This window comes from Peromyscus leucopus, chromosome 1, assembly GCF_004664715.2.
Source record: "Peromyscus leucopus breed LL Stock chromosome 1, UCI_PerLeu_2.1, whole genome shotgun sequence".
Taxonomy (NCBI): Eukaryota; Metazoa; Chordata; class Mammalia; order Rodentia; family Cricetidae; genus Peromyscus; species Peromyscus leucopus.
In genome coordinates this window covers 63,702,838-63,724,697 of record NC_051063.1, presented here as the reverse complement: position 1 = coordinate 63,724,697, position 21,860 = coordinate 63,702,838, and the positions used below count along the sequence as shown (strand labels likewise).

General features: G+C 46.3%; 2 protein-coding genes across 2 annotated transcripts; one reads left to right on the top strand and one right to left on the bottom strand.

Annotated features, from left to right (window-relative positions):
- The first annotated feature begins 69 nt into the window (after positions 1-69).
- Positions 70-13,494, top strand: Psmd13 (proteasome 26S subunit, non-ATPase 13). The gene is made up of 13 exons (XM_028869776.2): positions 70-233; positions 1,344-1,422; positions 4,153-4,187; positions 4,272-4,327; positions 4,574-4,617; positions 4,802-4,888; positions 6,888-7,059; positions 7,950-8,029; positions 8,114-8,239; positions 11,051-11,113; positions 12,239-12,319; positions 12,429-12,545; positions 13,065-13,494. The coding sequence occupies exons 1-13, from the start codon at positions 139-141 to the stop codon at positions 13,158-13,160; spliced, it is 1,131 nt and encodes a 376-aa protein (XP_028725609.1). The 5' UTR covers positions 70-138; the 3' UTR covers positions 13,161-13,494.
- Positions 13,495-13,759: 265 nt separating this feature from the next.
- LOC114693469 (cytochrome c oxidase subunit 8B, mitochondrial) lies at positions 13,760-15,194 on the bottom strand. Its single transcript, XM_028869858.2, has 2 exons — positions 15,001-15,194; positions 13,760-13,902 (listed from the first exon to the last, which is right to left on the bottom strand). The coding sequence occupies exons 1-2, from the start codon at positions 15,109-15,111 to the stop codon at positions 13,801-13,803; spliced, it is 213 nt and encodes a 70-aa protein (XP_028725691.1). The 5' UTR covers positions 15,112-15,194; the 3' UTR covers positions 13,760-13,800.
- Positions 15,195-21,860: the final 6,666 nt, after the last annotated feature.

Sequence of the window (21,860 nt, the reverse complement as noted above, 5' to 3'; positions counted from 1 at the left end):
GACCGCGACCGGCGGGGGCTACTGGGACGCACCCGGCATGCCCCGCGCGGCGCGGTGCCGGAAGTGAGCGAGCACTTCCGTCCGCCATCCCTGCCGGTTCCGACTGCTTGGTGTTTCTGTTCTCAGCTCTCTGCAATCATGAAGGATGTGCCGGCCTTCTTACAGCAGAGCCAGAGCTCCGGGCCGGGCCAGGCCGCCGTTTGGCACCGTTTGGAGGAGCTGTACACGAAGAAGTGAGCTCTGAGGCGTGGGCGGGAGGGAGAGGGCTCTGGGAGCGCCAGAAGACTCTGAGCAGTCCCGAGAGGGTCGGGGATAGGGGAGAAAAGGGGCGACAGCCAACGAAACAGAGCTGTTGCCGGGGTTCTGAATCTAGACTCCCCGCTTTCCAACTTTACCGGCTGGGACAGGCTGCTAAGCTTTGTCTTTCCGTATGGTCTTGATTAAAGGGGGGCCTGGGCTGGCCTGTGGTGCTAGCTCTTAATTCAAACAAGCAAGAGTTTTGAGGCTAGGTTGCTACCCCATTTGAGGCACGGGCCCTGGTAACTTGTACTAAGCCATGGTGTGATTGTCTACAGCCTGTAATTTCTTCTTGATTCTACAACCGTTGATTCATCCCCTCACTGCTCCTACTTTCTGTTATATTTCACATTGGCCTTTTTGCCACTGGAGAGATCTTAGTGTTTGAGTTTGATTGGAAACAGAGTGAACTTCAGTGCAGTTACAAATTGCTGACGTTGATCTAGAGATTTCTTAGACATTCGTGTGTTTTGATGGTTCAACAGTTTTCTAATAGTGTTTTCAAGAGAAAAATCTTCAGTGTTTAGTACGTAACTGCCTGTGTGGGGTAACATTTTGTATTTTTCAAAGCACTTTATCTGCACTATTAGATATTAGTCTTTAGTCTTTGTGTGAAATGTACTATGTAAGTGTCCTAAAGATTTGTATATTTCATACTTCCTTCATCCCATCCACAGATGAGGAGATGAAGATCAATTTTCTGTCCTCCATGAGATATTCAGCTAATAAGTAACATAGCATGGAGTTCAAAATATAGCTGTAGGATTGCAAAATTCTTCCAGTTGACATTCATAGTGAGTGTTGAAGCAGTCTCGAAAAAAAATGTTCTTCGTTGTTACCTAAGAAAACTGAGTCTTAGGATAAGTGACCAAGAGGTATCAGAGTCAAGAAATGAACTTGAATTACTTTACAGTGGCTTTCACTACTGTACTGTGGAGTAGGACCTAAATAGAACTTGATGCTTGATGGGACCATCAAAGCTGAAAGTATCTGTTATTTCCTATTAGTTTATGGATCTGAAGGGCTTTTTGTTTTTTATTTTTTAGATTGTGGCATCAGCTCACACTTCAGGTGCTTGATTTTGTGCAGGACCCATGCTTTGCCCAAGGAGATGGTCTCATTAAGGTAATAACTTGCCATACTAGGTCAGATTATGTTGGGTATACTCACAGACTTTTATTTGTTTAATTTTAATGTGTATGTGTGCATCAGAGAGAGAGAGAGAGAGTGTGTGCGTGCGCGCGAGCCAGCCACATGTGTGTTGATGCCTGAGGAGGCCAGAAGAAATCTGCATCTGGAGTTGCAGGCAGTGTGAGGCAGCTGATAGAGGTACTAGGAGTGCAGTTTGAGTCCTCAAAATGCTGTTAACTGTCTCTGAGCTGTCTCTCCAGCCCCTGCTTGTAGTTTTCTATTTGTTTGGGGGTTGTTTGTTTGTTTGAGATAGACTCTGACTGGCCTGGAACTTGCTGTGTGGACCAAGCTGAGGTCAAATCACAGTCTACTACGCCTCCCAGGTGCTGGCATTAAAGGCATGTGCTACCATGAGCTCTGCTCATGAACTTTTAAAGAAAAAAGATGGCCTTTATGGTGGTCACAGTAAGCTGTATCTTTTCAGCAGTCACTTTGTGTCAAAGACTATATTGTAGGCACTATGCTCTTTATGACAGCACTGGGGAAATACTTTTAATCTCTCTCTCTCTCTTTAATGTAATAGCAGACATAGATGAATCACCATAGGTCACAGCTAATAAATCACTGCATTGAAACAGACTTGGTTTCTAAAAATTTAGCCTGGAGCTGGGAACATAGCTCAATGGAAGTACGTGCTTAACATCCACAAGGCCTTCTGAGCCTTACGTACACCACCAAAAACAAGCAAACAAAAACAAACCTGGACGGTGGCATACCTGTAATCCCAGCACTTAGAAACTTGAGGCAGGAAGATCATTAGTTCAAGACTAGCCTGGGTTATACAGCAAAGTTAGTAAGGAGAGGGACCATTTAAACAGCTTCTCTCACTTCCCAGCTCTACGAGCCCATACATGCAGGCTGTTTCCACTTGCTTAGAGATTTCTGTTGAGAGTAGTATAGAAAAGAGAATGTCTCTTCATTCAAAGGTGAGAGAATTGGAGGGGGACTGCGTAATATGTTGTCTCCGTAATAGAGCACTTTTAGAATTTTGTTAGCAGAAAAGATAGAAATACACACTCTTTCTCATGCTTCATCAGATTCTCTGAGGAATACCCATGAATTTTCTCACCAGAAGCCTCTTTTCTGAAATCTTTCTGTCATCATCTGATTTTGAAAGGGATAGTTGCATGTAATGGTAGCTTGAGTTATTTCTCCTGAATACATTGTAATGCACACAATGAAGCTTACCACTTACTACCTCACCTCCTGGGGTTTTAAGATTTTCTTAGGGTTTTTACTTCTCAGTTTGACATTTTACCACTCTTAAGAATTTGTAGTCACTTGTAAACCTAAAGATTTTGCTGGGCATTCTGTCTTCCAGATCATATGGAAAAATGGTAAATCAGACACATTGCATGTTCTGTATCATAGTGATGCATAGTTTATATTTATTCCTTTCTTTCTAATCTTCAGCTGATATGCCCCCTTCTTTGTTTCTTTTTGAGGAAGTTTTTATGTGTAAGAATGTTTTGTCTCCGTGTGTGTGTGTGTGTGTGTGTGTGTGTGTGTGTGTGTATGTGTACCATGGGCATGCTTGGTGCCCTCAGAGGTTAGAAGAGGACATCAGATCCTTGGAACAGGTGTTACAGATGGTTGGAAACCATCATGTGGGGGATGTGGGGGATGTGGGGGAGAACTTAACCCAGGTTCTCTGCAATAGCAACACGTGCTCTTAACCACTGAACCACCTCTCCAGTCCCTTTCTGTGTTTCTTAAACTAAGAATATTGTCATTTGTTCTGTCTTCTCCAGTAGTCCAGGAGCATCTGGGAAGCTCAGCATTTGCCACACATGTTGTGTCTGTGGTACTGGCCTCCGTGTCTGAGGGGGTACTTGTGTGCACTGAATGGCTAAGAAATTTGGTATTGCAGGCCTCTAGAAGGCCTATAGCCTTCTGAAATCTGAAGGAACTCTATTCTGTTTGATTAGGAACACTTCACTCTGCTCCAGCTGTTGTACTTGAAGCACCTTGGGGGAAGAATGTAGGAATTGATATTTAGAAGTTTTTTTAAAGATTTATTTATTTATTTTATGTAAATGAGTACTTTATCTACATGTGTGACTTTATGCCAGAAAAGAGCATCAGATCCCACTATAGATGGTTATGAGCCACCATGTAGTTGGCTGGAATTGAACTCAGGACCCCTGAACAAGCAGCCAGTGCTCTTGACTGCTAAGCCATCTCTCCAGCCCCTGATTATTGTATTTTATTTTATTATTTTTTAATAATATTTTTCAAGACAAGAGTCCCTCTATGTAGCTCTGGGTGACCTGGAACTAGCTAGCTCTATAGACCAGGCTGGCTTCGAAATCAGAGATCCACTTGCCTCTGCCTCTGAAGTGCAGAGATTAAAGGCATGTGCCACTACCACCTGGCTATGTAGGAAACACTTATAGACCAGTGTTCTGGGTCTCAAAGCTAGGAGCTCTGGTTTTCTTCAATAATCCATTGGTGATAATTTATGTGGACTCCAATAAGCCCTGATATGGTTCTCCCATCATTCAGCAGAGGTTTAGGCGGTGCTTTCTATGTGATGGGCATCGTGGTTTGCACACTTGCACTTGACAGTCTTAGTGCTGCACCTCTATACAGAAGCAGCTTTCAGAGTCTGGTTTCACAGAGTGAAGCTCATTCTGTACTAATTCTTCGTCTTCGGTTTTGCAGCTTTATGAAAACTTCATCAGTGAATTTGAACACAGGTAACCCCCTTTTTCAGTTTTTTACTTTGAAAATTAATGCATTGGTGCTTTTTAACACTGAAAAACTGGTGGTTTTTATTTCAGGGTAAACCCTTTGTCCCTGGTAGAAATAATTCTTCATGTGGTTAGACAGATGACCGGTAAGCCTCTATTTGTTTTGTAATAGAAAGTACCAAATTGGCCAGGTTTAGTGATGCCCACTGATGTCCCAGCACTAGGTGAAGCAGTGATCACAGCCTGATCTCATAGTCCCGGGCCAGCATAGGGTATATTGGGAGATTTTTGTCACAGAGAGAGAAATGTTGCTGTTTATCCCACCTAAAGATGTCTTAGCTGGTAAAAAGCTTCTGGTGGTGGGTCTGACTTTGTTCTTGTGTCTATTCTAGATCCTAATGTGGCTCTTACTTTTCTGGAAAAGACCCGTGAGAAGGTGAATATGAACTTTGAAAAGTGTTTTCTGGTATTTATATATGATTTGTGGTTTATATCTACATTTGTAGACGTCATGTTCCTGGTTTTAGGGTCAAGTCAGTGCCCAAGGAGCAGCTCACTTTGCAAGTTTGCTGCCTACATTTCTGAGGTCCCCTCCCCTCCTTTTTTTTAAATCTCTTCAGGTAAAAAGTAGTGATGAAGCAGTGATCTTATGTAAAACAGCTATCGGAGCTCTGAAATTAAACATCGGAGATCTGCAGGCTACAAAGGTGAGAGCACATATAGATGCTTCCTCTTTGACTGTTTCTTTAAAATAAAGTACAGTGGAAACAAAGACCTCTCATTCCAACCTAAATGTCCCCATTGTTTGCTTGCTGCCACCTTGTGTTATATATTCCACCCCTCTGTTTTGTCGGTTGCTTGTTTTGTTTTCCCATTTAAGGTTGAGCTGCTGATAAGACGTTTACTCTTAAACAAAAAGTATTCCCTGTGTCCATTCAGTCAGGACTCCTTGTGGATTTTCATCATGCCAGACAATATGTTTCCCTGTCCTCTTTCTTCCTCTTGAGTTGTTGAAGTTTCCTGTCTGTATTTATGCCTTTAAAAGAGAGAGATTTTTTTTTTTTTTTTTATGTATTTTGGTGTGTGCCTGCACGTATGTCTGTGCACCACATGCATGCAGTGCCAATGGAGGCCTGAAGAGAGCATTGCATCCTCTGAAACTGAGATTATAGCCAGATGGGAGCTGCCATGTGGGTGCCAGAACTGAAGCTAGGTCCTCAGCAAGAGCAATGAGTACTCTTAATGGCTAGGCCATCTCTTCCGCCCCATTTATGCCTTTTTAAGTTTTTGTCCAGTTTGGGAGACAGGCATAAATAGAGGTAGCAGTGAGACCAACATATATTGCCAGCCCACCATGTTTATCTAGAGACTGCAAGTGCTTTTGTTTTGGTTGACTTTTGGTTTGGAAGTGATGGTTGAAAGTGTTTATGTTTTCATTGGCCTAAAAAGTACTTACTGCTTCCTAGTTCCGGATCACATGCATCCTGATTACATTTTGTTTTGACACATTGTTTTGACACCTTGAAAGCTATGTCACACTGAGGAGTGCCGTAATGGGCACCCTTAGACTTCAGCCGGTCTAGGAGTAGACTAGCACACAGGCAGACCATATGTCGTCAGTCTGTGCTAGTCCCCAGTGGGCCCATCTCACCCATGTGCACTAGTTACTGTTCTTGTTGCCATCACCACATACCTGACAAGAAGAAACTTATGGGATGAAGTTTATTTTGTCTTATAATTTGAGGGGTACAGCCCATTGTAGCAGGGAAGGCTTGGAAGCAGGAGCAAAAAGTGTTTCGTTACATCGAGTCGAGAATCGGAAAACAGAGTTAAAGAGATACTGGTACTCAGCAGTTTCTTCATTTTTTTCAGTCCAGGACCCCTGCTCTTGGGATGGTGCCCACATTTAGGGTGGGTCTTCCTTCCTCAGTTACCCCAATCTGGAAAGTCCCTTATAGACATGCTCAGAGGTCGTCTCCTAGGTGAGTCTAGGTCCTCTCAAATCAATAAGTTAACCATCACTGGAGATACATATAAATACTTTGGGCTTCGTGGCCAGGTTTGTGAGTTGATATGTGTAGGCCATTCATTTTTACCCCTGTATGGTATCCCATTGTCTATGTGTTTTACAGCATATATATCTGTTCTTCTATAAAGAGATTTAGGCCATTTATTGTATTACAAGTGCTGTTCATGTTAGCATTTCTTGCCTGGTCTCCTTGTGCTTGGGCAGTCCTCTGGGTGTGTATCTGAAGGTAGTTGTGTGAGGTGTTCTACAAAACCTTACGGGCATCTCTGAAGCTCCCTGTCTGCAGTCTTGGATGTTTTCACGCTGTTTAATTCTTCGTGACCCAGTGGAGGTCAAGTGGTAGTGGTTTAACTTTACATTTCTCAGTTGCAACCCCACTCCCATCTCTGCTTCTGTTAATTGCCTGTTACTGTCTTTTGCTGTTTTTCTACTGTGTCCTTCATATTTTCTTGCTCATTACCCCTATAGGATGTGCAGTTACACATCCTATAAGCATCTTTTGTCAGTCTGTAGCTTGTCTTCATATTTTCTTCTGCGTTTTGAATGAACCAGTTTTTCATTTTAGTGTAGTCAGTCTAACTAATGTTATCAATCTTCTCTGGTAGCTTAGAGTTTTTATTTTTTTATTACTTTAAAGATCTTTTAAACTGGAAGGCAATTTTACTTCTTGTGTATAGGAAACCATTGAAGATGTTGAAGAGATGCTCAACAATCTCCCTGGTGTGACCTCAGTTCACAGTCGTTTCTATGATCTCTCCAGTAAATACTATCAAACAATCGGAAACCACGCATCCTACTATAAAGATGCTCTACGGTTTCTGGGCTGTGTCGACATCAGGGATCTGCCAGGTAACACACTGCTGGCCCTCACACTTCTTGGCACTCGGGGAGTCCTTGGCTGAGCATAGCGGCTATGAGGTGCTGAAGGGAGGTCTTAGCTCTGTCAGGTGCTCATCACTTTTAAAATGGAAAGCGTTGTGTACATTTTAAATTTTACATCCTGTGCATCTCTGGTGTTGAGTCAATTCCCATGCAAGCTCAACTTTCCCAGTCCCTTCACTCTTCCGTAGGTCCATCTTAGTAGCTAAGTCAGATCCTATAGGTATTGTAGTGATGTGCCTCTCCAACCCTCTACAGGATGAAGGGCATATGAAATCCCCATAGCTGGGACCTTTGCTCTATAAGGAGTTCATACTGTGGGAGTAAATTACAGAGTCTTTTGAAAATCTGAGACGAGAAAGAAAAGTAGAGTTTTGATGAAAATAAAAGGAGGGTGTGTTTGAAAGAAGTTTTCAGCATTTTCTTGAATGTGCTGAAGACTGGCAACTCCTAAAAATGCTAGTAAAGCTTTGATTGCTGTATCTCAACAGAAATACTTAGAAAAGCAACTGCTGTGGCCAAGAGAAGAGAAAGCAGACTCATTCCAGTCTAAAGCACTGCAGACTGGTATAACAGTGAGGCAGCTGAGTGGCAGGGTTGGGGTAAAAGGTCTTAGTACTCCAGTAAGTACTGCAAGCTGAAAGGAAAATAGATCGCATGTCTCTATGGAGTAAATTTTAAACAAGTGGTATTTCCACCAAATTCACATATACATGGTTCCTAGTATAGCCTGAATTCCAGCACTTTTGAGAGGGAGGTGGCTTATACTGGGGTTGGTACTAGAACCATTCTGATAATGGTTATGTGAGTTTTATAAGGCCAAACGAGACTGGGACATGACTGGCTGTGTCATTTTGTAGTGTCAGAGCAACAGGAGAGAGCCTTCACATTGGGGCTTGCTGGACTTCTTGGCGAGGGAGTTTTTAACTTCGGAGAACTTGTAAGTTGGCCTGGCACTGATTCCTTAACAGTGTGGGAAGAGAAAATTTGACTTTGTGCTAGCTTACTGTCTCTGTCCCCACAGCTCATGCACCCTGTGCTGGATTCACTGAGGGACACCGACAGGCAGTGGCTGATCGACACTCTATATGCTTTCAATAGTGGTGATGTAGATAGGTTCCAGACACTGAAGTCTGCCTGGGGCCAGCAGGTAGGTTTTATGTACACCTGTGTCTACTCTTCCAATAAGGATTCACTAAGCCTCACCAGATACCCAGGAGGATCTAGGCATAGATAGAACATTGGCAGGCCAGGCTGGATCTCCCATAAACAGGGCATTAGAGGTCTGAGTCACTCATGAAAGGCACAGTGTGCTCCTCTGTGCTGAGTAAGGTACGTCATAGGCCTCCCACGGGAAGTGGTGTCTGTGTGATCTTGAATGAGTGAAGAGATATAGGGGGAACAGAGGAAAAGGAAACTCAGCACACTTGTTGAACTGAAAAGTGTGTAGAACCAACATGAGTAGGCAGTCCCCAGGGGCACAGTGTAGCAAGGAGAGCAGAGCAGGGATAGACACTGAATAAAGAAGCCAAGATAAGTAGTAGTAGTTAGGTGCTTAACAGTAAGTCAAGCCTTTTTTATTGTTTCTTTATTTTGTGTTTGTCTTATGTTTATATGTGTAGTATGCATTCATATGTGTTTGTGCATGTTCACATATTTGTGTAAGTGCATGTGGGGCACAAAGTTGATATCAGGAATCTTTTTCAGTCACATTCTACCTTATTCATTGAGATAAGGTGTAGTTGGAATTTTCTTTAGGCTGCCAACCAGCTCCCAAATAAAGACACAAAGACATATTATTAATTATGAACGGTCAGCCTTAACTTAAGCTTGTCCCACTAGCTCTTTTAACTTAATTTAACCTATTTCTTTTTTTAAAAAAAAAATATTTATTTATTTTGTGTATAGTGTTCTGCCTGCAAGTATGCCTGCAGGCCAGAAGAAGGCACCATATCTCATGATAGATGGTTGTGAGCCACCATGTGGTTGCTGGGAATTGAACTCAGGACCTCTAGAAGAGCAGCCAGTGCTCTTAACCTCTGAGCCATCTCTCCAACCCAGTTTAATCGGTTTCTATTCATCTACATTTTGCCTTGGGGCTTTTTGCCTTTCTTTTATTCTGTATGTTTTACTTTTCCTATTTCCTCCATGTCTGGCTGACTGGCTCCTGGTGTCTCTTTTTTTCTTCTTCCTCCGAACCTAAATTCTTCCTCTTACTTACTCTCCCTGCCTGGAAGTCCCGCCACACCTCCTCCCTCACTGTTGACCATTCAGCTTTTTATTAGACCAATTAGGTGCCTTAGGCAGGCAAGGTAAAACAGCAGCACATCTTCATATAGTAACACAAATGCAACACATCTTTGTATAGTTAAACAAGTATTCCGCAGCAGTCGGGTCTGTCACTAGCCAGAACTTGCCTGGCTGGCTAGTCTTGCTAGCCAGTTTGTTCCGGAGAGCCCTGCCTTTCCTATTCAGGTTGGATTACAGGGGAGCAGCCATGCCCCCTGGTGGCTCACCTGGCATTCACTGGGCTTCTGAGGATCTGAAGTCTGGTCCTCTTGTTCATATGACAGACACTCTAATCTCTGATCCTTCTCACAGCCTAGTCACATCTCTTTTAAAATGAAGTTACTAGAAGTAAATATTTCTAAAATATTAAGTGTGGTAGGAATTACAGTTACATTCTTCTTGTACTTTCCTGAAACGTTGAACTTTCCTAATGTTTAATAACAAACTTGTAAAATGTATGTGTAATAGAGTGGGGTGGGTATGAGTGAAGGGATTTTGAGAAGATAGCACCAGATCTAGCAAGACTTCACTGTAGTCTGATTGTGGGTTGACATGTCAGCAAAACATTCCCCCCACAAAGGAAGGTGGAGCCAGGGACTGTGGTTCATGGCTCTAGTCCCAGCTGAGGTCAGGATTTCTTGAGACTAGGACTTGAAGACCAGCCTAGGCAACATAATGAATGAGACCCCTAACTCAAAAAAAGGAAAGACAGACAGACAGACAGACTGGCTTGCTGTAGCAATTTATAAGAAGAAAAGAGTCAGGGCTGTCTACAAAAGTGTCCCTACTGAAACTTTGCTTGGCAGAAGATGACCTGTTTTTGTTTTTATTCTGAAACATTGTCTCCCCATGTTGTTTGGGTTTGTCTTGAACTCCTAGGCTCAAGTAATCCTCCTGCCTCAGCTCCAAAGTGCTGGAACCATGTCATGTCAGCTGCAGACTTGGTAAAGAATGTGTTTTAGTTCTCACAGCAGTAAGATTTTATGTTGTGAGGTTATCACTGGCTCTTGACTCAGCGGAAGCCACTAGGCCTTGCCTACCTTTAGCAGACTCTGCTTGTATTGTGCTGACCAGCAGGCAACGCCACTCACAACCTTTTGAGACACAAGACTTGATCTTTGCTTGGTGGTGCCTCCACCAGGAGTCTGGAGGTTCCCGTTCGTGGTGTTTGTAATACCAGTGTAAATCCTGTTTCAGACACTCCTGTCTTAGGAGACAGCCTGTGAGTCAGTTACTTCTTTTTTTTTTTTTTTTTTTTTTTTTTTTTTTTTTTTTTTTTTTTTGAGACAGAGTTTCTCTGTGTAGTTTTGGTGCCTTTCCTGGAACTCACTCTGTAGCCCAGGCTGGCCTTGAACTCACAGAGATACACCTGCCTCTGCCTCCCAAGTTTTGGGATTAAAGGCGTGCACCACCACCACATTTTCCCCCCCTGGAGCTGAGGACTGAACCCAGGGCCTTGAGCTTGCTAGGCAAGCGCTCTAACACTGAGCTAAATCCCCAACCCCCAAGTCAGTTACTTCTTTAAGTTCTCAGAGGAAAAAGGGATTTAGTATCAGTTGGAACAGTGAGCCTCAGCTTCCAACACTGTAGAATGCTTGGGCTTGCCGGGTTTCTTCTGTTGACCCAGAGTGGAGTTTCAGAGCCCGTGTTTCTGTCTTTCTGTGCTTCCCAGCCTGACTTAGCAGCCAACGAGGCCCAGCTTCTGAGGAAGATCCAGTTGTTGTGCCTTATGGAGGTAAGAAGCACCCAGGGGTCCCTGTCCTGGTACCTGACAGTGCTCGTGGGCTAACTGTGCACACTGTGAGCTTGCCCGCCTCTCCTGAGTACTTCCTCCTCACGCCCCCGCTCTTAGCTGTGTCTTCCCTTTGCCTCTGCTCATTTAAGTTTGACTTTGGACCTTACAGGGCTGTTTGTTTGTTTGTTCTTTGTGGGGGAGCTGTCAGAGAATAACTCACAGGAGTCACTTCTCTTCTTCTGAGGATCAAATTGTGGGTTGTCAGGTAGACAGCAAGTGCCTGTACCCACTGAACCATCTCCCTGGCCTGGGAGACAGGCTCCCTTAGACACTTCACAAGTCATCCTGCCTGTGGAGCCTGAAGCCACTGTCTCTTCCCGCCGCTAACCTGTGACACACTCCTTCTGTCCATGTAGTTTTCTGTTTTCTCCCATAGCACGTGAGCTTCTGGAAGAGTTGCAGCGTGCATTTCCAGTTTCCTAAAGTGGTCCCTGTACAAGGGACTTGGTGGCCTCAACTACCTGGTCAAGGAGTGCGCATTTGTTCCTGTCAGACTCCTCTACAGTTTGTTTCGTCCTTTAGCCTCCCCTGAGCATTTCCAACTTGTTTGTAGTGGACTCGAGGTTAGGAAAACATGAGTACTTAAGTATGGGGCTAATAAGATAATCTGCTATATCTTCAGAGCTTTTTTGTTTGTTTGTTTTGGTTTTTGGTTTTTGAGACAGGGTTTCTCTGTGTTGTTTTGGTGCCTGTTCTGGATCTCACTCTGTAGACCAGACTGGCCTCGAACTCACAGAGATCCTCTTAGCTCTGCCTCCCAAGTGCTGGGATTAAAGACATGCTCCACCACCACCCGGCAGTTTTTTGGTTTTTTTTTTTTTTATTTGTTTGTTTGTTTTTTTAAAGACAGCTCTCACTATGTCATCCTGACCCCAACGTGGAATTTGCTATGTAGACCAGACTGATCTCCTCACAGAGATCTGCCTATCTCTGCCTTCTGAGTACTGGGATTAAAGGCGTGTGCAACCATGCCCACAGAACAACTCTCAACTTTTGACCAAAAAATTCTTTAAAAAAAAAAATCCTCTGACCACTTTTGCTTAGAAAAATGGTTTTGTTTTTCAGATGACTTTCACACGACCTGCCAACCACAGACAACTCACTTTTGAAGAAATTGCCAAAAGTGCCAAAATCACTGTGAACAAGGTATAGTTCTTGGACATAGGTTATCACGCAGCAGAGCTTCCCCACCCTGGCAGATGTCTGGCCTTGAGCACTGTGCTCCGGCGTGTCTCATGCAAGCCCCTCTGCTCAGGTGGAGTTGCTGGTGATGAAGGCACTCTCAGTGGGGCTGGTGAGAGGCAGCATAGACGAAGTGGACAAGCGGGTTCATATGACCTGGGTGCAGCCTCGAGTTCTGGATTTGCAGCAGGTAAGAAGACTGAGCTCCTGTCCACCTGTGTGGACTTGGGTTATACCAATGCTGTCCTGTTTCCTGTGGACAGAAGCCATGTAGGAAGAAGACACTGGTCCACATGAGGTATTGCAGATGGGATTACTGCTGTAGAGACCTCGGTAATGCACACCCGAGGTCTGAACCCTGCATTTAGAGGCTTACCAGGACAACAGTGCTGGCAGTGCGGGTGATGCCTTCTAATCTTAAAATTGGTACTCTGATCAAACGTGTTCCTGGTTTGTGACTTAATCCCATATCCTTACTCATATTTTCTAGTCATTTAATCCTGTGATTTCCTCCATTCTTTTTCTCTCATGTGAGTTTTTAGAATGTCCTTATGATAAGAATTGGCACGGTGATTCTGTCACACACCTCCACCTTCAGCTCTGTTGCCCTTAGCATTTTCCTGAGAAAGAACTAGAGATTTAGCTCTACCACTTAGGGCCTGCAGCTCCCTTGTAGCCTGATACCCATGTGACCCTGGCTTGTCTTTAGATCAGGGGGATGAAGGACCGTCTGGAGCTGTGGTGCACTGATGTGAAGAGCATGGAGATGCTGGTGGAACACCAGGCCCAAGACATCCTCACCTAGGGCCCCCGTGTCCTGCGGACCCTGCCTCACCTCACAAGGCATTTCTGTGGCCCCTGAGACCGTCAGCAGAGATCTCTATTGAATTGGGATGCAGTTTGGGATCCTGCTAGAAGTGGGAACTGTTCTTGCTATAAAAGCAGAGATCTTTCATTGATGGGGGTTTGACTGCTTGGAGAAGGCTCCTGTGTGGGGTGGGAGGGAAACTCCAGGTGATGAAGAAGGGCAAGAATGGGACTAGGGACAGAGTAGTCTCCACCCAGTCCACTTGAGTGGACCTTTTCCAGTGTGGTCTGAGAATGCTCCTATAATAAATGCCTTTGCTTTCTTCTGTGGACACTTCTGTTCTCGGGCAGGCCTGCGCCTGAAGAGGAACACTTCAGCTGAAGCCCCCAGGTTGGTGGGGCTTACCCTCACTCCTCCCCTCCCACCACACACGGGCTTGCCAGCAGGCAGAGCATCCCGTCCTGGCGGACAAGGAGGCGCTGGTTCCTTTGCAGTCCTCTTCAGTGCTTTCCCAGGTGCAGGCACCCACGCTTACCTCCTGGCATCACTGCGACACTGCACGTTCTAAGTAGCAAGCACCAGAGTCAACACAAGACTAGGTGGATGGAAGAGTTTAATCTTTCAGGGCTGTGCCAGTTTATGCTTTGGAGCTCTTTTTATAGCTCTCCAAGTGAGATAAGACCCATCCTGCAGGAACCATGAAGCCGACGAATATGGTCAGGATCCCCACAGCCTGCTCCTGTGGAAAGACAAGCAAACATGAATCCATGGCCATTAGAAGACTTGGGCCTGGCCACTGGCCAGGGAAACTTGCTGCAGCATGGGGCTTCTGCCTCAGCTAGAAATGGTCCATGGCTACAGATGACTGCAGTACTTTCCCTCTCTAGGATGGCCAGCCAGTCCCCATTGTCTTCTGCTTCTCTAGGAAGTCCTGTGAGCAAGCAGGCCCTGCTGTGTCAGTGAGCTTGGCAGCCTCGAGTCCTTATGGGGAGGATGACCTCAGAAACCAGGAGAAACAGCCTTGGGCTTCAGAGCCCAAGATCCTGCCTAGCTACAGCAGCTGCCAGCAAGGCAAAGGGTCACTCGGCTCCTGTGATCACAGCCCTGTGTTCCAGGTGCTGTGCTGAATGGTAGGACAATTAAGGTTTCTGTTGTTAGAAACAAGCACAGAGCCTTTCTCTGAAAGCAGTTCCACTCAGCAGCCAAGCTGGGTGAAGTCAGACCCTGCCCGCATGGGAGTCTAATGTGGGCAGTAGTGACCCCATTAGGAGCCCTATGTCCTCAGTAACTTTACTTAGCAAAGCAGATTCTGAGGCACCAACTGCATGGTACCAAGTTCCCCCATGAAACAAGCCTGGGTCCTGAATTTAAGCAAATTTGGCATAGAATAGGAATCTTAGTCTGTACTGTGTCATAGCTGTATGTCTGTGACCAGATGGCCTGCTTCTTAGATTGAGTCATACTTAAGATAAACACACTTCATATGTGGACTCCATTGGGTATGCTGCTGTTGTAGTTCCACACTCAGAGCAGCCCACCTTTCCCTTAACAATGGAATACACACTCTGACCTGAACCCTGCACCCCATGTGGACTCTGCCCCCTAGTTCTGTCACTGTTGACCTTGGCCCGAGGCAAGGCCTGAGGAAAATCCCACTCCACCGTTTGTAGCCCTTTGAGAGCCTGGCCCCAAACGGTGGTGCCAGAACCCCTCTTGGCATTCAGACACTATCTTGGCATAAAACACTGATACCTAGCACTGCATTCACCTCTCCTTTATCACTTAATCTTCCCTGTTGCCCTGAAACCCAGGAAATGCTACCTTAGAAGTTACTCACCATACCGGAAGTGGGGGTTTGGGCTGGCTTGGCAGAGACATGGGCTTTGGGAACCACTGTATACTTCACAGGAGCTTGGAGCAGCCGCAGGACAGGGGGAAACCTTGGCATGATTCTCAGGTTGCGCTCCTTCCTTGGCCCCAACGAGGTACCCTGGGTGCCCGCTGTACGTCCTCTCCTACTTGGGCAGTTAGGGCTTTTTATAGCTGGGCTGGGGAACTGCAGCTGTCTCCTGTCACAAGACTTGGCAGAAAGAGTGCCTGTTGGTAGCTGGGAGAGAATCAGTCTGCCCTGTGATCCTGCTGTGAGTCCCTCAAAATGTAGGTATATGACATGGGCCCTTCTGAATAAGATTCACTTCTTTGCAGAAAAAAGACCTTACTGGGATAGGCCCAGGAAAGTCAGGCTTAAAATGCAAGAGATGTGGCATACTTTAAAAGTGAACCTTAACTCTTGGCGTATCAGCTAGGTGTGGTGTGGTGGTGCACACCTTTAATCTCAGCATTCGGAAGGCAGAGGCAGGTGGATCTCTGTGAGTTCGAGGCCAACCTGGTCTACAGAGAGAGTTCCAGGACAACTAGGGATACAAAGAGAAACCCTGTCTCAAAACAAAGCTACAACAAAAAATCTTGGGGTATCAGCCAAACAGTAACATACAGAACCTGCATTGACGTTCTGTGACATGATTCCTGGGTGAGCCGCTGGCCTTCCCATTCCCACGTGGTACACTGAACCAATATCCCTGTTGTCTTGAGTCTATTCATTGTAGGTCAAGACACCGCTGGGGAGTTCTGACAGGGAGCCATATACCTCTGCATGGTGAATGGCCTCACAGCTGTGCTGCAAAGGAACAAAAGTCCAACAAAGAGCAGGCGCTTTCCGAGTGCTGTCTGTGGGCAGGAGCCATGTCCACAGTCAAGGCACCAGGCTGGGTGAGCTCTCAGCACTCTGGCCTGTCTGCAGATAGTGTGCTGTCCATTTCTGCCCAGACTTGCACTAGTGCCATGTTATCCTGCTCCCTGTCACCCTCTTCCCCGTGTAGACCCAACTCCCCCTCCCATGTGCTTGTCTGTTCTGTCCCCAGGCAGCAGCCGCCTCCTCTTCCCCACCTGACTTGCCAAATGCAAAGGCCAGGTTTCCAGCACAGTCTCAGCCTTGCTTTACTTGGCTGCTGGTTTTCCTCCCAAGCTCCCTTCAGCCTCTTCCTGACCTCTGGTTAGCTCCAAGCTCTTCAGGTCTCCATCTGATCTTTTCAGACCTCCTCTGGCCCTGGACCAGTCTGTTAGCACTGGCAGCTTCTCAGTTGTGATCTGAGATGAATTAACCACTGCTGGCTCTCTGCACCTCAGGGCCAAGTTCTCTGCCCCTCAAGTGTTCCTTTCCCAGCAGCAGCCTCTTCCCTCTGGGGTTCATGGTTTGCTCCCAACCCACCCATAATGCCATACCCCAGGGAGATAACCCCCCCATCTTCCCAAGATCTAACCCCAACCATCTCTACTTTGGCCTCTCTCTACATTATCTCAGACAATTCTTGGAAAGCAGTCATCATTACTACCTATGCTCTACATTCTGCACCAGGCTCCATGTACTACCTCTTCCACAGCCCCCAAGACCAAGTGATGTACCCAACACTGTCAACACACACTAGTCCCTTTTACTGGACACTTTCCCTTCTGTTCGGTCATGAGGCTTTGTTCAAATGCCATCTGAAGTGTACCATGGCTTAGCAGATTTGTTTGGCCAGTGTTAGGCAATGGGGATGGATGGATGAGTAGGTGGGTAGTAAGTTGGGCAAGGAGATGCAATGATAGATGGTATTTCTGGTGTATAAATAGATCCACCAGGCACTGAGCTAGATTTGGGGATACAAAGTTGAGTCATCTGCAGGGAAAATGTTCCGTTATCAGAAGGTCCAGGGTATTGTCACAGCTGATAAAGGCTACAGCCCAGTGTGTTCCTTGGTTGCTTTGAGACAATATTAGTGTGAGCCCAAGCCCAAGATGAGACATGTGATCACTGAGCATTCAGCCTCATCCTTGGCCTTTGCGCCCCTAGAGTTGGCAATGGTCACAACCCTTGCTGGGAACAATTGTGCCCTTATTTGCTTAGAAATGACGATAATGTGAATCTGTTTCACTGGGAACTTTATTTTTATTCTTTACTGGAAACTACATTTGCTGTGTACATGGGACTCCTTAAGCTCCCCCAGTCCAGTCTTCAGCAAGGAGCCAAGTCCAAGGAGGTCAGAGGGAGGGCTTTGGTAGGGAAGTGTCCTAAATATTATTTTCACCATCACTGAGCTCCAGATTCCAGCCTCAGGCTTTGTGGGGGGAGCTGCTTCCCTCCTCTGGAATAATCTCTTCCGCCTAAACCTTTAATTATAGCCTTGGGGTCCAGTCATGGATAAGGTTGTGGATCTGAACAAATTGTTGAGAGGCTCGCTCTGCCAGTGATATTTCTTCTCTTACAAGTAAGACCTGTCCCTAACCTGTCATAGGCCGGCTTCTGGCACAGATTCCCATCTCTGCTCCTTGGGGCCTGGGTCATTTTCTGGCTGGCCATTGGCAGGACTGTCCTCAGCTCTCAAGACTGCCCTAGACCCGCATCATGCCGCCCTTCTCAGAGTGACTCCAAGTTCTGTTAGCAATGTCGAGACAAGTGAATCTCCTGTTTCCCATCTGTCTGCTACTTTATTTTTTAAGGAGAAATTTTAGGCTTACAGAAAAGTTGTAAAGATGGGACAGAGTGTTTCCATGTGACCCACCCTCTTCCCATTACTAACAGTAGTAGGTGGAAGGTCCGGGCCTTGATGCCCACCCAACACTACAAAAGCACTTCAAACAGGATATGGGGTAGAAAGACCTACCATCCTCCATAGCTTCAGGCTTCCCAGCATCTCTTAGCCTAGCCATGGTGGATGAGGCCTCAGGGAGGGCAGGGTTGGAGTGGGTGGGCAATGCAAGGAATTATAGTCAAGAGAGTTCACAGGCCCTCCTAGAGCCCAGGTGGGCCTATAGCCCTCCACTCCCTTCCCATACCTCCCCAGACTTTCTGACCTTCCAGAACTTTTCAGGCACAAGCCAACCCTCTTCATTCCTCCCCTGAAGTGGTCTCTATCCTGCTACCCCAGCAGGGAAGTGGCTGCCCCTCCTCCTTGGTCTGCCTTTTACTTAAAGGAAACAGCATTGCCAGGAGAAGAGGCAGACAGCCAAGTGCAGTCAGTCTAGGGTAGAGGTCAAGGCCCTGTGGAGCTGCTAAGAACACGGAGCCATTGAGAAGTCACAGTACAGGCCAGCCTACCCTGGGTTGGCCTGAACATGCGTGTCTCTCCCGGGTGATTGGTGGACAAATTGAACATGAGTGTCTCTCTGGGTGTCTGGTGGACAAACTGAACATGAGTGTCTCTCTCGGTGTCTGGTGGACAAGCTGCCCTTCTGCTCAAGTCTTTAGCATTCAAACAGGGCACGGCCCTGTCCCTGTCCTTATGCTCAGAAGTGTGAGAGGACCTACAGCCTGAACACCCTGTGAAACTGAAGGTCACCTCTGTCTGCAGGACTGCTGGAGATCTGAGTGGATAAGTGTGGACATAGGGCACCACCCTGTGCCCAGACTTAGAAGTGCAGCTGCTGCTGGGGTTAGTGAGCGGAGAATGGGGGAGAAGGTAGTGTTCCTTGAGACTCTAAAGGGATGCTTTACCTATCGGGCGCCTCTAGGATAGGACCCTAACCATGTTGGCTTCTATTTACATCTCAGAAACAGGTTCCCAGAGTGTGGTGTCTGCACCAGCAGCCCCTGGAAACCAGCTGGAGGGAAATCTCACGCTCTGGGACAGACCAGCCTCTGGCACAGCAGGTTCTCCTGGAGGTGTTTAGAGTAGATAGATTTATTATAGGCCTGAAGGTTTGTTGCACATTTTACATCACCATTTTCATGTCACAGAAAAAACTGTGGTGATCGGGCTGGAGAGATGGCTCCGTGGGTAGAAACACTTGCTGGGCAAGCACAAGTATTGGAGTTCAGATCCCAGGTAACAAGCCTGGTATTCCACAGTGGCCTGTAACTCCAGGTGAAAGGGGTCTGAAGCCCTCTTCCAGCCTCTGTGAATGCACAACGATGCACACTGTGGGTGCCCACTCGTGTGCAGCAAAAAGTCACACATGCATACATTTAAGTACATAATTAAAACCAATAAAAACAGCGCTTCACACTTATTCACATCAGCCACTTTCAGAAATATTCAAGGCTTGCCCAGGTGAGACTCAGTCTTTTCCCTTTATCTGCAAAGTCATGCTCCCACTGAATACTTGAGGTATTTACTAGAATTAGAGAAAACTAAGGGCAGTGTTCTTACACAGGGTGTAGCTTTTGGTGGTGGTGGTGGTGGGTTTGTGGTGGGTGGGTGTGTGTGTTTTGGATGCTGCTCTAGAAGGGATGACTGCTGAGCTAACCTCAGAATGAGGGAAGCCACTTTGGCCTCAAAGAAGGTTGAGCTCAGAGCAGGGTCCTTGCTACAAGACCACAGAGAATAACTTACCAAGCCCTGGCTGCAGTTTCTCTTAGGGCATTGAGGCCGCTGTTTCTCCTCTTTCATGAACAGGCTCAGACCCTCACATGTCTGGCTCCTAGTAACCCGTGCTGCCTTGCACGGGCAGCAAGCCTCAGTATGAAAGTCCACTGTGTAAAAATGTATTCCTCGATGGGAAGGTTAGTCTTACTGATTGGATTTAAAGTCACCATAGAAACATACTCTGGATTTGTCTATGTGGATTGTGGTAGTTGAAAGAAAATGCCCCCCAAGGGGAGTGGCACTATCAGGAGGTGTGGCCTTGTTGGGGTGAGTGTAGCGTTGTTGGAGGAAGTGTGTCACTGTGGAAGTGGGCTTTGAGGTCTCATACATGCTCAAGCCACACTCAGTGTGACACTCAAACCGCTTCCTGTTGCCTGAAAAATTTAGGACTCTGCTCCTTCTCCAGCGCCATGTCCCACCCACCATGATGATAATGGACTGAACCTTTGAACTGTAAGGGAACCACCCCAATTAAATGTTTTCCTTTATAAGAGTTGCTGTGGTCATGGTGTCTCTTCACAGCAATAGAAACCCCGACTAAGACATGGATGTTTCTAAAAAGGTTTAAGGGAAGAAGAAGACCTGCCTTGAATATGGGCAGCACCATCCAGTGTGCTGGAGCCCATGACTGACGGAGGAGGAAGCCAGCTGAGTATCAGCGGTCTTCTCTGCTTCCTAGTAATGAAAATGTAATGAGCCGCCTCGTTTTCTTTTTGCCATGCCTCTCCACCATGATGGACTGTACCATCAAACTGGGAGCCAACATAAGCACTTCTTCCTAAAGTTGTTTTGGTAAGTATTTTGTCAAATCACCAAGAAAAGGAACTAATACATTCAGTGAAGATGTCCACCCAGCCATCCAGATACGAGCCCTACCTGATACAACCTGAACAGCCAAGGCACCGTGACATTGAAACACAGGCTGAAAGTTCCTACAGGAACCCTCCCCCCATAAAATGAGCCTTTCCGGGGTGGGGGTGCAGAAACAGTCGGTTGAGCACTTTCATGTCGGAAGCCCTGAGTTGCATCGCCAGCACCACATAAACCTGGCATGGTGATATATAGTTATCCCAGTACTGGGGAGATATCAGGAGGATCATAGGTTCAAGGCCATCCTCAGTCACATAGAGAGCACAAGGCCAGCCTAGGGGGATGCATAAGATCCTGTTTCAAAAACAGCAAAACAGTAGCCAGCAAGATGAATCAGTGTAGTGACATGAGTTCCGTCCCTACAACCCACGTGGTAGAAGGAGGACACAGACTCCACAACTCTTCTCTGACCTCCACAGGCGGGCTATGGTTTGTGCAGCCTCCCAGTAAATAAATAATTTTTAAAAATTAAAATCAAACATTAAAAAGTTTAAAAAAAAAAAAAAGCCAGGCAGTGATGGCACATGCCTTTAATCCCAGCACTCGGGAGGCGAGGCAATTGGATCTCTGGGTTTGAGACCAGCCTGATCTGCAGAGTGAGTTCCAGGACAGCCAGGCCACACAGAGAAACCCTGTCTCATTAGATGGATGGGTTAGTGGATGGATGGATAGGAAGGTAGGTAGGTAGGTAGGTAGGTAGGTAGGTAGGTAGGTAGGTAGGTAGGTAGATAAGAAAATTAAGCAGCTCTTAGACTCTAGTTCTCTACTGCTGAAGTGTATTTAATAAACTACCTCTGCCGTCTGTCTTTGGGGAATTTATTCACAATGGATCACTGGCTCGTCAGTGTGATTTTCAGCACTTCTAACCTTTGTACACCCATGCTATGATTTCCCTCCCTGGAAGGCAATCTAACTCAAATTCTCTTCACAGGAATGTGCTCTATGGACCTAGCCACAGTTTCGAAACCCCCACAGTTTTGTTAACATAATGGTTAACTTTATGTGTCAATCTGACTGGACTCTGAAACCTAGCTATTTGGTCAACATTATTCTAGCTATCTCTTCAAGAATGTTTTTGTGGTGACAGTAGCAGGCAAGCTGGTGGACTTTGGTGAAGCAAATGACCTTACATAAATAACGTGAATGGGCCTTGTGGTCCCTTGAAGGCATTGATCAAAGTCTGACTTTCCTTGAGCAAGAGAGAGTTCTGCCTCCCGACAGTTTTGGGTGCGGGTGCAAAGTTGGCTCTGCCTGGACCTGGACCTGCCAGCTTCCCCATCAGCCTCTGGGCCCTCCAAGCCCACAATCAAGGAATCCAATTCCTAAAACCCACCTGCCTCTCCTTTTTTCCTCCCTTCCTCCTGCTCTTCCTTCTGCTGGTTCCATGGCCCTGCAGACTCCCAACTGAACTGACGCAGTTGAG

What these genes read in the sequence shown, in the direction of transcription:
- Psmd13 (XM_028869776.2), top strand. Translation starts at nt 139, where the DNA reads ATGAAGGATGTGCCGGCCTTCTTACAGCAGAGCCAGAGCTCCGGGCCG. An exon ending in TGGAAAAGACCCGTGAGAAG is followed by an intron (nt 4,618 to 4,801) that starts GTGAATATGAAC and finishes AAATCTCTTCAG; the next exon opens with GTAAAAAGTAGTGATGAAGC. An exon ending in GAGATCTGCAGGCTACAAAG is followed by an intron (nt 4,889 to 6,887) that starts GTGAGAGCACAT and finishes TCTTGTGTATAG; the next exon opens with GAAACCATTGAAGATGTTGA.
- LOC114693469 (XM_028869858.2), bottom strand. Translation starts at nt 15,111, where the DNA reads ATGCCAAGGTTTCCCCCTGTCCTGCGGCTGCTCCAAGCTCCTGTGAAG. An exon ending in AAACCCCCACTTCCGGTATG is followed by an intron (nt 13,903 to 15,000) that starts GTGAGTAACTTC and finishes GTCTTTCCACAG; the next exon opens with GAGCAGGCTGTGGGGATCCT.